General features: G+C 42.7%; 1 protein-coding gene across 6 annotated transcripts in view; it reads right to left on the bottom strand.

The window, feature by feature from the left end:
• Positions 1-14962, bottom strand: part of LOC308332614 (calcium-activated potassium channel subunit alpha-1a-like) — a 123590-nt gene that overhangs the window by 104055 nt on the left and 4573 nt on the right. For all 6 annotated transcript variants that reach the window (XM_080788592.1, XM_080788593.1, XM_080788594.1 and 3 more), the window contains exon 2: positions 3838-3981. In XM_080788592.1, the coding sequence (XP_080644718.1) occupies positions 3838-3981 (144 nt within the window). The remainder of the gene's footprint in view (positions 1-3837; positions 3982-14962) is intronic.

Below are 14962 nucleotides of genomic sequence, written 5' to 3'. Positions count from 1 at the left end.
TTCCCCCATCTCTCTCCCCTTTCCTGTCAGCCTACTGTCTGTCTCTTCAAAAAACCAATAAAAAGGCGTAAGCCGCAAAAAATATCTTAAAAAGAAAAAAAGAAAAAAAACGTTTGCTGTGAAAGATAAAATATATATTCAAAGATTTGCACAAGTTTTCACGATTTCTCAAAAAGAGCAGATACGAGCAGGGGGATTGGGGCAGGGGGATTCTTTTTTTTTCTTTTTTACCTTAATTTTTATCCCACGATTTTCCAACCCAGTTTTTTCACCCAGTGCCAATTATCTAATGTAATCCTGGGCGCTACACTTCCTCTGCCAACCTGGGGGGGGGGGGGGGGGGGGGCAGCGGACTGACCTCATGCCTCTTTCTATGCAGGAGGAGTCCAAGCTGCTTCTTTTCACCTGACAGGGGGGAATTTCTCTGGCCGGACATAGCGCGTGGAAGGAACACGCTATCCCGACCAGTTCCTTTCCCCTCCATCAGGCAGGGGGATTATTCTTGTACTCTTGAGAGCAAGAAGCTATAGCTATAAAAATTAAAATAAACATTTCTTTGCTCATGTGTCTCCTTGGGAGTCACCTAGAGTGTAAAGTACACCGTTTATCATCTAAAAATATCTGATGATAACACCAACAGCTCCTGTCTTGGCTGGAGATCTCCCATTTATTTATTCCTATTATATTTAACAACTGCCATTCGTTTTCATCTCAGCACACCTGACACTAATGGCCACTGACCCCCCTGACAGATCAAATTGTGTTGTTCCAGGGACCCCCCCAACCCCCCCCCCACCCCCCACCACCACCCCACATTGAATGATTTTTCACCAGATAAAATAAAATGGAAAATAAAATGAAATAATAATAATGAAATCAAATTAAATTCCACCACAACCGACCGGGTACCCCTGGGGTATCATTTGGAACTGGTTTCCTGACATGGAGTTATTATAATATGTCTAGATGTCTAGAGGGCCCTCCCCCAGCTATTCATTTCAATGAAGATTTGCTCAGAGGTGTTTGAAGCACGCGGAAGAACGCTCTGTTTCCGCATTTTCCACGATTTGGGCATCAAATGTTGCTGTCGGAAGTGTTGCTGCCAAGCTAACCTCCAGGAGTACGCCTGAATCCATTCATGAACGAGCGCTCTGTGTTAAACCCAGTGGGGGTGGGGGGGGGGGGGGGGGGGGGGGTGAAGCAACACATCTATGATCAACAACCTCCATGCACTATGCCAGCCAGAGAAAGGGGGGGGGGGGTACACTGAGCACTGCGGCAGGTCTTTGGCACGCCACTCCTACTTGCACTAATTCATTTTCATTATACTGCTCGCACTTAAACTAGCTTTGCTAAGCACTTATGACCAAAACAACCCTCTCATAACAACAGGGGGAAAAAAAGGGAAACCCGTAGCAGCAACTCAGCTAGGGGAAACCACCGGCGAGAGTTTGTCCTTCACTGGATTATAGATCCCCTCCTCACCCCACCCGCAGCACCACAGCACTGCATGGACAGAAACGGGTTAAACTAAATTACAACGGGTAGCCACTAATCTCATGCCCTCTTTTAATCCTACTGTAGAAAATGTCATCGCTGTTGGGCGCAAACCATGTAGAGTATACAATATTTACACTGTATACAATAGGGCATTCATTTATGAAGAATACAGACACGGTAACCATGGCAACAACTTCCGGCAACCTAAAGCAATCGGTGGGCTGTAAGCCCTCCCGTCCTGCCAGCATTTATTTGTATTTTTTGGTCCCCGCCGCCTGTCTGTGTCTGGCTCTCTGTCAGCTGTGGGCCTTATGGGGTCCATGGCCTTAATATGCTCCTCAAATCTTCTCTCGTTTGCTTTTTGACGGCTCGCCTCCAAGCTCCATTGCTCCATAATGGTTTTGATTATTCATCAGGCGAGAAGAAGCAGACGTAAATTCAATTTGGCATCCCATGGTGATATTCCACAGCTTGTCAGATGCTCGATATAATTTAAAGGATTTCTACATCTATTAGCAGACCTTGTTTGAACATAAAAGTTGTTTTCCTTTCCTTGCGTAAGAACACCATAGGACAGGTAAAAAATAATAATCCTGTGACTATATTGATTTCTGTTTAGTTTTTTTCTGTGATGATATTGGATTTTGTTGTTATTCTTCATGTCTATGAATTCATTGCATAGGGCTTAAATGGAAACAAGACCACTTTCTTTTTTGGGGGGGGGGGGGGGGGGGGGTTGTGCTTTTGGACTAAGTGTTTGGCTGTACTCTGTTGCTGTTTTTACATTGCTGTCTAATAAACTATTCAATCAAACTATTCAATCAATCAAAATACAAAAAATAATAAATGAGGTCTACAAACAATCTTTTAAATCTTTAAAATCACACAAACATAATGCCTAGCAGCCTCAGTTATCTTATCTATCATTGACATCATTCATGTCAATGATTCAAAATGTTTACTGACATGACATAGCCTTTGACATCCCAACTATGAAACCCAGAAATCCATCACATTATACAGCCATTCATTCACACCTTTAATACTGCAAATTAATGTTTACATGACAGCAATAGATTCAAACACCTTCTCCCTGTTAATATGAACACATCCAAAGTACTGTAACTACACAGACTCGTGGAAAAACACAACAAACATTTACCTTGTTCCCATTCTAGATAGACGCTAAATCAACCGTAAATCAGTGGACCTCTGGCTTATTTCATTGCGCTTTTGCCTTCTTCCTTCCATATGAAATTCACGCCAGGTAAGTCACCCCTAATATGAAACATTCACTTCCTTGCATGGCTTCAAAATAAAAGTATTGCCGTAAAGAAAACTGAACCTGATGAAAAGAGCTCTAGAGCTTACGGAGTCGATCTTTCAAAATAAAATACCCATAATATAAGAGGCCAAAACATTAAGAATTGTTACCTTATCAAAAGGGCCCTTTGAGGGTCCTTTACTTTACAGCCATCAAGGCGTGCCAAAATATGTTTAGTCTGTGACAAAAATACGACTAAAACTGAATTAAATTTGTATTCAAAAGACTGTCTATGACTAAACTAAATCAACATTTGCTGTCGACGTGAACACTGCGACTGACGCATATACAATTATGTGGAGCCGACTACAGTGACCAGTCCAGATTAGAGTAGGAGGCACAGGTGAATCATCGTACTGTACACAGTCATTGTACAAAAGCATTATTCAACCTGTTATGTTGTACTTTCCAGTATTACCCGTGTTGCTTCCAAAGATCATCAGAATCCCGGGCCTACACTCACACTTTCTGATAAGAACAGTAAGGCCATCACACGGCCTGAAATAACACTGATCATCCCCTGTGTCGCTTTTTTAACCTCGTGCCACCTGGACAAAGATACAGAACCTTAGCATGCAAAAAGGAGTAGGAGTTTTGTCCACTCAGCCATCGTGGCATTAAACAAACAGCCCCGCCGATAGGATGGTTCTGTGTACATGTGGGGACCTCATGTTTTAGTATTGTTTTTCTGTACCACTGTATGTGTTGTTTTGTTGTGCGTGTTGAACAGACTGTGAAGATGAATATCCTTCGGGACAATAAACATTATTATTATTATTATTATTATCACGACTTGCTAATCAGAACGTTTACCAGGAAGAGGCCGAGGGGAACGGTAAAAACCTGGAACCGAACTCACCAGGACTCTCTCTCTGAGCAGATACCATGACCCCTAACCCAGGGAACGGGAGAAAACCCGGAACGGAACTCACCAGGACTCTGCCTGTCAGGGTCTGAGCAGATACCATGACCCCTAACCCAGGAAACGGGAGAAAACCCGGAACGGAACTCACCAGGACTCTGCCTGTCAGGGTCTGAGCAGATATCATGACCCCGGCCCAGTCTTTGACGGAGGTCATCCATCCCACCTCGCTGGCCGCCGGGTCTTCCTTTCCCGTGTGCTTGATGCCGTCGCCCGAGATGACCCGATGTACGTCCTGCAGAAAGACGGTGGGGAGGGAGGATACGATTAGACGGCTTAGAAAAGTAGAACATCAGTTAAGCCGCACGACTATTGTACGACAGACCGCCATCACCGCACTGTGTACTTAGTTGCCCGGGATCACCCAGGGGTTATATTGGCACCCTCAATTTCACAAAACTGTACAGTACTGCAGAAAATACACACACACACACACACACACACACACACACACACAAACACACAGCAGTGTATCCATGGCAGCCACAGACCGAGCCACTGGTCTCTGTCCTCCAGTGGGGATGGGTGTCTGTCTGTCTGTCTGCTGGGACTGGCATGAATCACAGAACACAGGGCAGGAAATGGAGACAGGATGAATGAAATGAATGATGAGATGAGGCGCTCCACCATGCACCGGCCACCTCAGGGCTCTGCAACAACCACCATAGACATAAACGTAGACGCCCATTCCGGCTCTGGAGCTTCAATGTGCTCCAGGGAGGGCCAAACTTTCCCCAGATTCCTTGTGAAGCCCCGCGGAAGCATGAGCGTGCGTCACAGAGCGCATGTTTCGGCTCTGTAAGTCCCGGAAAAGATGTGCCGTGATTGGCCAGTAATCCCGCGAGTGGCAGCGTGACGCAACGTGCCTTCCACACTTTGGGCGTACTTCCTCTCCCAGTGTGAATGCTTCCGCCCCTCCTTCAACACACATCGCTCCAACGAACTGCAGCGGCCAATGAGATCGCTCCAACGAACTGCAGCGGCCAATGAGGCATTCTTTTAATATCCGTCTACAACACCATCACTCACTGGTGGAAAGTAACCAAGCATATTTACTTGCAGATGGAGTAACGTTCTGTTAACAATTAGTTAACAATTTACTATAATAGACCCCCAGGTGTGGTTAGAATAGGCTATTAAAATATGTCTTCCCTGTGTATTTTTGGTTTCTTCCTGAAAGCTGGAAGCCTTTGAGTGGAAAGGCCAAATGGATATACAGCGCTTTAGTGACATCAGAACCCTAACCCCTCCTCTAACCAAAAGAAGCTTTAGTGACATCAGAACCCTAACCCCTCCTCTAACCAAAAGAAGCTTTAGTGACATCAGAACCCTAACCCCTCCTCTAACCAAAATAAGTAGATCTATACGCCAATGGCGGCAGATCTGTTAAGTACAATTTTGAGGTGTTTACACATTACTTGAGTATTTCCAATTTCCAGTACTTTTAATTCTACTCCACTAGGCCTGCATCTCAGAGCCAAGAGAATATTGTACTTTTTACTCCACTACATTTATTTGAAAACTATAGTTACTTGATTATTGTAACCACTTCAGCCCTATATACATGAAAATAGACAATCTACAAGCGACGCATTGTGGGCTTGTAGATCTGCTATTTTCTAAAGAGTTTTAAACTTGAAAAGAGACGTTCTACATAATGAGTCCTTTTACTTTTGGTACTTTAATTACATTTCGATGCCAATACCTTTGTACTTTTACTGAAGTACATTTTGAATTCCAGACTTTTACCATTAGTATTTCTACGTTGCAGTATTACTTCTAGTAGACGACGAACGTTCATATTCAGACCCCAGGAAGAGTAGCTGCTGTGATGCACAGTCAGCAAGCTAAATAAATCAAAATACTCCAGCATCAACCCGGCGCGTCACGCAAACAATCACTTGGGAGTGGGACAATTCACATTTCACACTCACCACCAGAGGTGATGGCAATAATAAATTATAATAAAGAAAAGGAGTCCAGCACTAGGAGGGGAAACATTAATGGCTCCATAGGGATGGACAGGTCTGTCTGAGGCAATCCTTTTATTGTCCAACTGGAGGATTAGTCTGAATATGTAATGGTGCCGCCACTCGCTGCTGTGTTTTATTAGCATGCATGTCATCCTCCAACAGCCAGCTCTGATCAATATGTTCTGGCCAGATCCGGGCAGGGGCCAATAAGAGTCCATTTCACTGACTGACTGACTGACTGACTGACTGGCTGGCTGGCTCAGTCAGCCAGTCAGGCAGCCTGCCAGCCAGCCTCACTGACTGGCTGGATAGATGGATGACTGACTGACTGGCTGGCTGACTGGCTGGCTGGCTGGCTGGCTGGCTGACTGCCCATTGTTGAAACATGTACTGTATGCATAGACTGATTGATAGATGCAGTTCGGCATTGTTCAGCCGGATGGCCTAGCAACGAAATTAACCAATCGCAGAGCAATCATCCCGCCAGGCTATGGGATGTACACAGTGTAGTCTATAATCTTCCGTTGTGTCATAGATACCACTATATGGGTAATAATTTGGTATAACAACCTCACTTCCAGGCGTCTGGAAGCAATTTCTATTTCAACTACATAGTTTAACTACAACAGCCTGGCAATCATAATTAATCAAAGTAAGTCAGAGGATTCATACATTATCTTGCTATAATTCAAATATTATGGGTATGTAGGAGCAATGATAGATTGTTCAGATGCTAAACCCAATGTACTGTCTCCTTATGACAAGTCAATATGTGTTGAGAACTATATTTGCATGCAGTGCACCTGGTTTGAAATTTTTGACTTTATCACAAAAACTGTAGTCAGTGTATTGTTTCTCGTAAACCGATAAACTGGCAAAGTGAAGCTAATAAATATGGAAAATCCAATATATCCATCCTGTGCTTCAAGCAAATCAGATACTAGAGACATCCTCATCATACCCAAGGAAGCTCTGAGAAGGAAGGGAAGTGGTCACGTGACTGGGCTGCGCCATGACACTTTCATGGACACTTTCATGGGAGCCAAACTACCCGGAAGTTCGGCAGAATGCACTGGAGTCAATGAGAGCTCAGTGACCAGCTCATGAACAAACATTATTTATCAACAATTGAGACCTTTTGTAATCACTTCTGGAAAATAACAGAAGACATGTAACACATTATTGTCTGCTGTGTTGTTATTCGATGTGCACTGTGTAATTTTTATAGAGGTATGGTATCTAAAGAGCACAAAGTACCTTTCTGAACGCACCAAGTATCGCAAGGCTTCCCACCGTTTCCTGTCTGGCAGCCAAATCTCGCGATACTTCGGAGCCAGAAACGATACCTGCTGCCGTTTAGATCCTCAGATAAAATGATATACTATGCACTCTGTGCACAAGTAATCACAAGTAAGTGATTAGAAAAAAACCTGTGATATGTCTTTTCCAGAAGTGATTACTTTACAAAAGGTCTCAATTGTTCATAAAAAATGTTTGTTATGAGCTGGTCCAGCCGGCTCCATTCACTGCCATGTATTCATTGCACTTCCGGTGTGAGTTTGGCTCCCATGAAAGTGTCCATGAAAGTGTCATGGCGCAGCCCAGTCACGTGACCACTTCCCTTCCTTCTCAGAGCTTCCTTGATCATACCCGGAAGTTATGCAGGAACGCCTACCGAGTGGCAAAAAATGACTTTCTGGCCTTGACAGCCCACACATCCAAACAGAAAAGTCCTATCTGATTGCATTAAACAACATTAAACTCACTTTACAGTTTGCACCTCGATTTGACACTCTAAAGTGTCACACTAAAGTATTGACAAAATATACATAATATACAGAGCGCAGCACTACGAGCTTGTAGATCTGCTATTTTTGAAACATCTTGAAAATGTTGCACAAATATTTGAATATATATTCTTTTAGAGCGAACGTTTTTTTTTTCTTCGTTAGTTACTCAACTATAATAACCTGCATCTGGAAAAACAAAAACACCTGTAACTACGGCCGGATTGTGTTTGACTGGAGCTCTGGTTTCAACAACAACACAACCATTACTCAACAGCTGGCTGTGCTGTACTGTGGAGAGGACACGGTGGTCACCTGCAACTGGATCTAGCATTTCCTGACATGGAGACGCCAAACTGTCAGCGTTTGGCATCATCAACAACTGGGGAGGCCGTAGCTTAGTGGCTGGAGAGCAGTAGAAAACTTACTCACATTTTTTACTTCAGTAAAAGTATCAATACTGCAATGTAGCACTACATTGCGCACGCGCACACACACACACACACACACACACACACACACACACACACACACACACACACACACACACACACACACACACACACACACACACACACACACACACACACACACACACACACACACACACACACACACACACACACACACACTTTTAAATGACCAGAGTATACCCTGCCCTTCCCCAGCCCCCATTAATTTATTCACACACAAATTACATTTACTTTATGGACACAAGATAAATCAAGTAAAGTGCACTTTATATGGACTGGAAAGCCTTTTATGGACTTTAAAATGAGACTGTTCCGTAAAGGTTATTTACTATTAACTTTATTGAACAGTTTATTGCATTGACCATATTTTGTATATCGATTTTGCACTGTTTTGATCTGTGTTGTTTTAGTTGGAAACAGCAGTCCGTTTTTAACGTTGTGTCTATTTGCGCCGGGTTAGTGTGTGTGTGTGTGTATGTGTGTGTGTGTGTGTGTGTGTGTGCACGCACGCGGACAGAATATATAGAGAAAGCTTGGGACATATGGACAAAGAAAACTTATATGTGATGTATTATTATTTTATTTTATGATAATGTTTATTTCTGTTTTTGTTTTGATCAATTGTGTAACTTCTGTGTGGGAAGTGAACGTGAAATTGTTTATTTATGTTGTTGGTGTCTTATAATCCCGTAAGGGATGGGTCTTAAATGACAATTAAGACACGAAAATAAAAATGCATTCATTCATTCATTCATTCATTCACACAACCTCATTATGTCAGAAACTGTTACTTTTCAGGATTAAAAAAAACATAGCAAGAGTAGCAGGTGTACAAGCTCAAAACGATGTGCGTCATGTTTCGAGTAGAGCGTTAATTTGTGTGAAAAAACAACACAGAAAATATGAATATGGGGATAAGAGGTTTCTGCGACTGCTACAAAACATCCCAAACTTCTCAGCAAAAAAGAAAAATGTACCACCGGAAAAAGAAAGAAAAATCACCAGTAAACCAATAGACAACGCGGGGAATTGTTCAAAAATAATGGCGCTAGAGTGCCAGCAGATGAGGCAGATGTTACTCTGAAAAGCCCCGCCTTCCATTACCCCCAAAAACCGGGAGGCATAATCTTCCGTTCTTACCTCACGCCGTCACATCTAAAGTCTCTCTAGAAGTGTTTACATTCTAAACGAGATGCATCCTGAAGTCAGAAATTAAGACAGAATGTTGCCCTTTTGGTCAAAACCTGCATGGAGAGCGCCATAAACAAGAACGTCAGCGCACATGTGCGAAACACAAGGACTATGCTGAAGAAGGAAAGGCCAAGCCAAAAAATAATTATATATTTTTTTATACAGTATATAAATAAAAAAAAGACCTAAAGACTCCTATACACGTCCAAGGCACCCGTGGTTTTCCTTCTAAAGATGTGTATACACGTCATTAGCATAATTAGTGTTAAGAGCTCCTGGGCAGTGTAGAAATGAACCGAAGACCTGCAATCATGGTACTGACCAGCAGGGAAATTATACCCAGTAAGGCTTTAACGGACAATATAAATGTGTCAACATGGACTGTGGTCACTTAATTGGGGCGATGTTAAATAGGTTTAATTGGCATCACACTGTTACTATTCCAGCCGTTTAATGACCAAATCTAAAAATGTACTCGTTCACTGTGAATCTTTTATGCGAGAGAAGGGAAAGTTCAACTATAAATGGCCATGGGTGATGTAGTATGTGACATGCCTCTGTCCAATTATTCTTGCCAAGATTCCTTTGTGAAGCAGAGATGACAGAGTTTCAGCTTAAGGCTACAGGAAATGAGGTATCTTTCATGTGAAGACATTAAAGGGCCCTATTTTCCCCAGTGCCTTACCCCTTATCCCTAAACGTCTTCGCCTTTATTTATTTTATTATTATCATTTTTAAAAACATTTCTGAATAGTTCAAATAGCCGATCTACAAGCTCACAATGTGTCGATGTAGATCGGCTAGTTGAACAATTTTAAGATGTTTTTCAAAATAGTAAAAGCTATGCCACATGAACTTTACAACTATCAGACAGCAAGTATATGAATAGTCATTGGAGCCATTCATTCATGCAGCACAGCATTTCCTCTCTGACATTTTGACCATAGTCAATACATTTGTAGACCGTCTTTAACTTTATAAGCACAATGCTCTGTGTGTAGTATGTGTGTGTAGCCATTCATTCATGCAGCACAGCATTTCCTCTCTGACATTTTGACCATAGTCAATACATTTGTAGACCGTCTGAAACTTTATAAGCACAATGCTCTGTGTGTAGTAATTCCTCAAAGGGTACATTATTAAGCTGGAATAGGACATGTGGCCCATGACACATTTTCAGCAAGTCAATGAATTATTAAAAACATGTATTAATACTCATCACTGCGTCTCAATAATGAATCAAGACATTATCCACGGGGTAAGACGAGACAAAGGACACATCCAAATTTAGAGTAGTGATATATTGCAGTCTAGGCATGCGTTCTCCGTCTACTCTAACTCTGCTGCTTCAAAAATTAACCAGCTTATGCGCATGATGTGAGTGCGGTCTATAGCCGACACCAACCCGGGACTCCTGAATCGCTGCCCTCCACACCATCTAAAATCAGGGTAAGCTGCAAGCTGGTATAAGTGCATACTGTAGGTGCTGTGCTTCTTGCCTTTCCTGACTTTGCCCTGGGTTGCTGGCTCACAAGCCTCCCATAATGTCAGTCTTCTTGCCACTAGTTCCGGGTGCCTGATGCAGTGCCCTGCCAGCCTCATCCTCATCTCTCTGACTTTTGTTCTGTGACCCGTGGTAGGTCCCCGTAGACTCAGGACCACATTTCTAATGCTGTCCGTCCATGTGCCATTCACAGCATTCGTGTGTACTCCATCCAGGGCCGGCTTAAATACCTAATGTAATGGCTTTTTGCGACCATATTGTGACATATTTCCTATTATACAACACGTCGTTCTGAGGAAGCAATCTGGATATGGTTGAAACAGCCATCTAGCTGTGCTTAAACGAGCATGATGGAACACTTATCGGTTCCTGCGAGCCGCCCAGTGTCCGAAACACGTCGAGAAATGACAGAGTTCCCGGTGGTGCAGCTGTCCGTGCTTATCCAATCCAATCCAATCCACTTTATTTATATAGCACGTTTCAAAACTCAGAGTTTACAAAGTGCTGTACAGGAGAAAAATAAAAACAAATGCACTACAGCTACCACACAGAAAAACAACAGCGAGAAAACAAAGTACAAACAGTGAAAACAACTGAGACACATTACAGAAAAACAACAGAAAAGCATCACAGTGAGACAAACATATGTCTCACTGTGACAAACATATACAAGGACCGAAGGAACTCAAGCAGGGTTAAAAGCCAAGGTATAGCGGGTCTTCTTTGCTTAGACATACATACATACATACAGACATACATACAGAGGCACCGCTCAAAAATCAGCTGTGCTGAGTCTCGCTGCTCTCCCAGAGGGGTGGCTAGGCCAGTGATTTTCTTGGTACATTTTCAGTCGTAGTGGCTGTCAGACCTGTTGTTAACTGCCATTAATGATGGGTAAAGGACACCCTCTCGTGTAATATTACTTGAAATATTACGTGAAAGAGGCTGGGTGTGTCTCAGCCAATCAAAGTCTCAGCTCACCGACCGTCCCCTCGCGCTATGGGATATAGCCTACAGTAGATGCAACTACACTAACTTGTTGCAGTGTGCAATGCACCGCAGGTACACAGAATGCACACTGCAACAAGGTAGTGCCAAATCACGTTTATGTTGATCGGATCCAATGCCTATTTCTCACCTCAAATGTTTTCAAATGCGTATTTTAGTGCAACAGTTGTAATGCACCGTCCGACCAACATCTTGAATTAGATTCAGAAAACAGTAGCAGTGGCCCGGAGAGAGGCATATCGGTTCGGGCACCTACGCTCAGTGTAGCCTCACAGAGCGTTGCGGGTTCGAGTCCCGATTCCGACGACCTTTGCTGCATGTCACTCTCCATCTCCCTCTCCCCTTTCCTGTCAAACTACTGTACTAGGCACAATAAAGGCATACAAGCCCCCCCCAAAAAACGTAAAGATGGAGTGCCATAGTTTTCAACTTTTTCTGTTTTGTCTGTGTCTGCAGAGTAAACATTATTCTAATAGAATACACCCCCGGGTGTGGTTATAATATTTAAATATGTCTTCCCTAAGCTCCCTGTGTATTCTTCCTGAAAGCTGAAAAGCCTTCGTCTAATCGAAATAGACCTTTTTAGTGACACACTAAAAATCATCCCCTCCAATAACCCCTCCTCCATTATCATGCTGTACAACAGGTTCAACCTTTTAATCAGCATCATCGTCTAATCAGCAGCTGTGGCTTCAGTTCAGGTGGGTGGTGTTTAAGGTGATAACCAGGCATACTTAATTAACTGGTGGATGTGGCCACTTTCTGTACACTTTTTTGAATACCGTAAATAAATATTCATGCATAATGGTGACTTGATTGATTGACATAAAAAAGGGCCCATCATCTCAAACACACAATACAATACTTTGTTTTCAAGAGTGTTGCGCACAAACATCAGCAGTACTACAAAGAGTTATATACAAAAACAAAAACCCTGCCACCCCATAATTTTATTTTAAGGATATTTTTTCGGCTTTTATATATATATATATTTATAGGAGGGACAGACAGTAGGCGGACAGGAAATGGGGAGAGAGATGGGGGGGAGACATGCAGTGAAGGCTGTCGGGATCGGGAGTCCCGCATGACCCGTGGAATCACATGCTAAAATTAGATTCTACTAATAGGCATGGTGTGTTATTAATGAAAGGCTCACCTGCTGGTGATGGACAATATATCCATGAATGGATTCAATGGTGTTAGTGAACGAATGTAACAGAGCTACTGTAGTATCACTGGTGGACATCTTACTCGCTAAAAGGTTGTTGACTAGCAAGTTATTATTCAAGTATTACAGGACCATATTGGTGGTCTTGCATGTTTACTGAGATGGGACATATACTTGACATGGGATGAAACTTTACTGCAAATAATCCAGCACATTGAGCTTGATTTTGTGCTTGTCTCCCTGATATATTCTGCAAATCCGTTTAATCTACAGACAGTAGACAATTCATCCTTACTGACTGGCTCCTAATTTGGGCATTTAACAACAAAAGACCAATCCACCCATCCAATGATTCGCAATGCAACTCCTTGCAATTTATGAAAGTACTTGAAACATTATTGGTTGTGTTCAGTGGCGTTTCCAGGAATTATATTTTGGGCAGGCAAGATGTTTTAATTGTCGTCGTCCCACACACAATCAGTAGCTTTAAAGGTTTTCAAAGAGATATACCTGCCAGACAGTAGGATACAAAGAGATATACCTGCCAGACAGTAGGATACAAAGGCTGAAAGGCATGCATTTGCATTCCAATATGTGATTAAGGGTCACGCTCTATATGCACAATCCGCTGTCCACTAATAGTTCTCAGGTCTTGTTTTTGTCCTCAGTGTATGGATTTTGGCCAGGTAGAAATTGTAGATACGCTACTGGTTGTGTTGCAAGGAGTTGCGACCAGTTGCATTGGGGCGGTTTGGGCTTTAATGGACTCGGCCCCTAACTGTGTAATAATGTTTAGAGAGCACTAACTCAACTTTTCGGGTGAGATCGGTAGTTTTGTTATATCTGGACAAAATGTCAATAAATGCGATACAAGAAAATATAAGCCACTAATGGGAAAATGGTCTCTTTCTGTAGGATGTATGGCCAAAGCTGTGAATAGACGACATGCACTGACGCCAGTATGGTCCTTTAAGGTCCACTATGTATGGTCCTCAAACCTTTTAATTTATAGAGCCTTTCTCCAGAGCGCTTCAAAATGTGTGTCACATTCATTCACACATTCATTCACACACCGACAGTGGAGGAAACCACGCAAGGCACCAACTTGCTCATAGGAAGCAGTTAAGTGTCTTGCTCAAGGACACTTCAACAAGCAGCAAGAAGGAGGCGGGATCCTTCCGATTCCAAGACAGCCACTCTACTTCCTGATCCACTGTCATCTATCTTTTTCACTCTTTCATGGTCATTTAAATCTCAACCCTAATGTACATTGTATATGTGTACAGTATACACTATACACATTACCATAAGTCAGCTACAGCAGGGCTGTGTCACAGCCCTATGATTGAAAATATGGTCTTTCCATCAGTGGCGGAATAAGTACTGAAATATTGTACTTACTGCAAGTAAAAGTATCAATACTGCATTGCAGACATAAAAATACACTATATGTACCAAAAGTAAAAGTACTCGTTATGCAGAAGTGTTCAAAATGTATAAAAAATATTTTGAAAATTGCCGATCTACAAGCTTACAACGTGTTGCTACGTTGTGAGCTTGCAGATCTGCAAATAGCCAAAGTATATAGGGATAGTGGTTAATGTACGTTTGGTAAAAATAATAAAATCCCACCCGTGTGAAGTGAGTGGTGCAACTCCGTGTGGGGGTCTCCGGGCGGTCCCCGGAAGTTCCAGACCCCAGGAACGCGCCCAGGGGGCCGGACAAAATCCGGCGAGCCGCCCCACGTCCGAAACGGTTGAGAAATGACAGAGTTACCGTGTGGGGGACGGTCCCTCTACTATACTGTACTGTCACTGTACTGGCACACCCAAAATCATCATATATACAGTTAACATGTGCGTGTGTGTTTGTTTGTGCCATGCTGTTTTCGTGCTCAGACCCAGGCCCCCACATAGCTCCGTAAGGGAGTGGTTCTTGCACCACTCAAAAATCTACGAAGTAGCTAGTAACTAAAGTATTCAAATAATCTGGAAATGCATGTAGCGGAGAAGTAAGTAAAAGTCAATTGAAACAAAAACCCGGTAAAGTAAAACTTCCCTCACATTTGTACTTAAGCACAGTACTTGAGTAACTGCCTTCCACATGTCGGCA

Source organism: Protomyctophum bolini (assembly GCF_963924005.1).
Source record: "Protomyctophum bolini genome assembly, chromosome: 18".
In the NCBI taxonomy this organism is placed as follows: Eukaryota; Metazoa; Chordata; class Actinopteri; order Myctophiformes; family Myctophidae; genus Protomyctophum; species Protomyctophum bolini.
Note: the sequence above shows the minus strand (reverse complement) of the source record. Positions and strands in the feature narration are given on the sequence as shown.